This window comes from Galeopterus variegatus, unplaced genomic scaffold (assembly GCF_000696425.1).
Source record: "Galeopterus variegatus unplaced genomic scaffold, G_variegatus-3.0.2 Scaffold9932, whole genome shotgun sequence".
NCBI lineage: Eukaryota > Metazoa > Chordata > Mammalia > Dermoptera > Cynocephalidae > Galeopterus > Galeopterus variegatus.
Genome location: NW_007736043.1, coordinates 88,510 through 89,784, shown reverse-complemented (window position 1 = coordinate 89,784; position 1,275 = coordinate 88,510). Strand labels below are relative to the sequence as shown.

The following is a 1,275-nucleotide window of genomic DNA, read 5'->3' as shown; positions in this document are numbered from 1 at the left end:
CCGAGTGAGCCACGGGCCGGCCCCATCTGTCTGTATTTTCTGTATGCTTTTGCAGAGTTACCTTCCCTAGAGTGGAATCTACATAATAAAAATAGCTAGTATTTATCATTAATAGCATATAACACGTGCTAAGCACTATTCTAATCATTTGTCTCAACTTTACAGATGAGAAATAAGGCTAAAGTGGTTAAGTAACTTGTCCAGGCTCACACAGCTAGTAAAGTAGCAGAGTTGCATCATACTAGGGCAGCTCAAGTCAGATCCCATTTCTGTCAGCTCGTGTTCTGTCTGCTGGCCCTTGTCTAAGCTGGGGCAGGCTTGGTAGGAGGGAGGAGTCAGGTGGAGTGCCCAGTGCCTGATGGCCTTAGCTTCATGCCCCCTGCCTGGCACAGCTGTTCGACTTGCTCAACAAGAAGGCCAAGCTGCGTGTGCTGGAGGACGGCAAGCAACAGGTGCAGGTGGTGGGGCTGCAGGAACACCTGGTAAACTCTGCTGATGATGTCATCAAGATGATCGACATGGGCAGCGCCTGCAGGTCAGAGTTCTATCCAGGGGAAGGGACCACCTTCTAATGCCTGCTTCAGTTTTGTTTCCACAGAGCGTTGCTTCTCCACAGCTTGGTAAGGGCTGTGAAAGCCTCTGCTTGAAGGGTCTCAATGGGGCAGATGACTCGGGGCCAGAGGCTCATCAGAACCAAGTCAAAGCATCTTAAATCTAACCCAGGCAGGCTTTATTCACAGGCTGTTAGCCCAAAGACATGCTTCCTGGCTTATTTGGGATTCTCCTTGTTCTTCCTTCCCTTTGTGGTAAAAGTCAGGAGCTCTGGGTCTGTTCTGGCTGGAAGTATTGGGGCTGTAGCTCCTCTGCACAGAAGTAGGGAAGCACTCTTCTATCAGGGCCCTAGGTGTGGTGCAGTGGGGTGTGGGCAGCTATGGAGGCCCAAGGAGGGGCTGTCCTCTGCCAGGCCCTCAAGTTCTAGCAAGTGGTTCATGCTAGTCCCCTCTCCCTTCCCTGTGTGCCCTTGTAGCAGAGGCAGCTCATCCTTCTCCATATCCTTATGGGCCCCCAGGTCTGGCCAAGGCCCTAGCACAGAATCCAGTACTAATTTGGACACCAGGAAAATATATTAGGTCCAGAGCTGGAGGGAGATCTGCTGCCCAGGAAGGGCAGAATGGAAGTCTGGGACAGGAAAACACAGGACTTCTTAGCATCCTGACCTGTGTCCCTCTCTTACCAAAGAACCTATTGCTATGGACTGAGGTGGTTTGGACTCTG

The 1,275-nt window shown here is 51.4% G+C and overlaps 1 protein-coding gene across 1 annotated transcript in view; it reads left to right on the top strand.

Annotated features, from left to right (window-relative positions):
- The window catches only part of KIF2C (kinesin family member 2C), a 31,185-nt gene that overhangs the window by 23,417 nt on the left and 6,493 nt on the right, over positions 1-1,275 (top strand). The window contains exon 10 of the mRNA XM_008593979.1: positions 393-535. Within this exon, the coding sequence (XP_008592201.1) occupies positions 393-535 (143 nt within the window). The remainder of the gene's footprint in view (positions 1-392; positions 536-1,275) is intronic.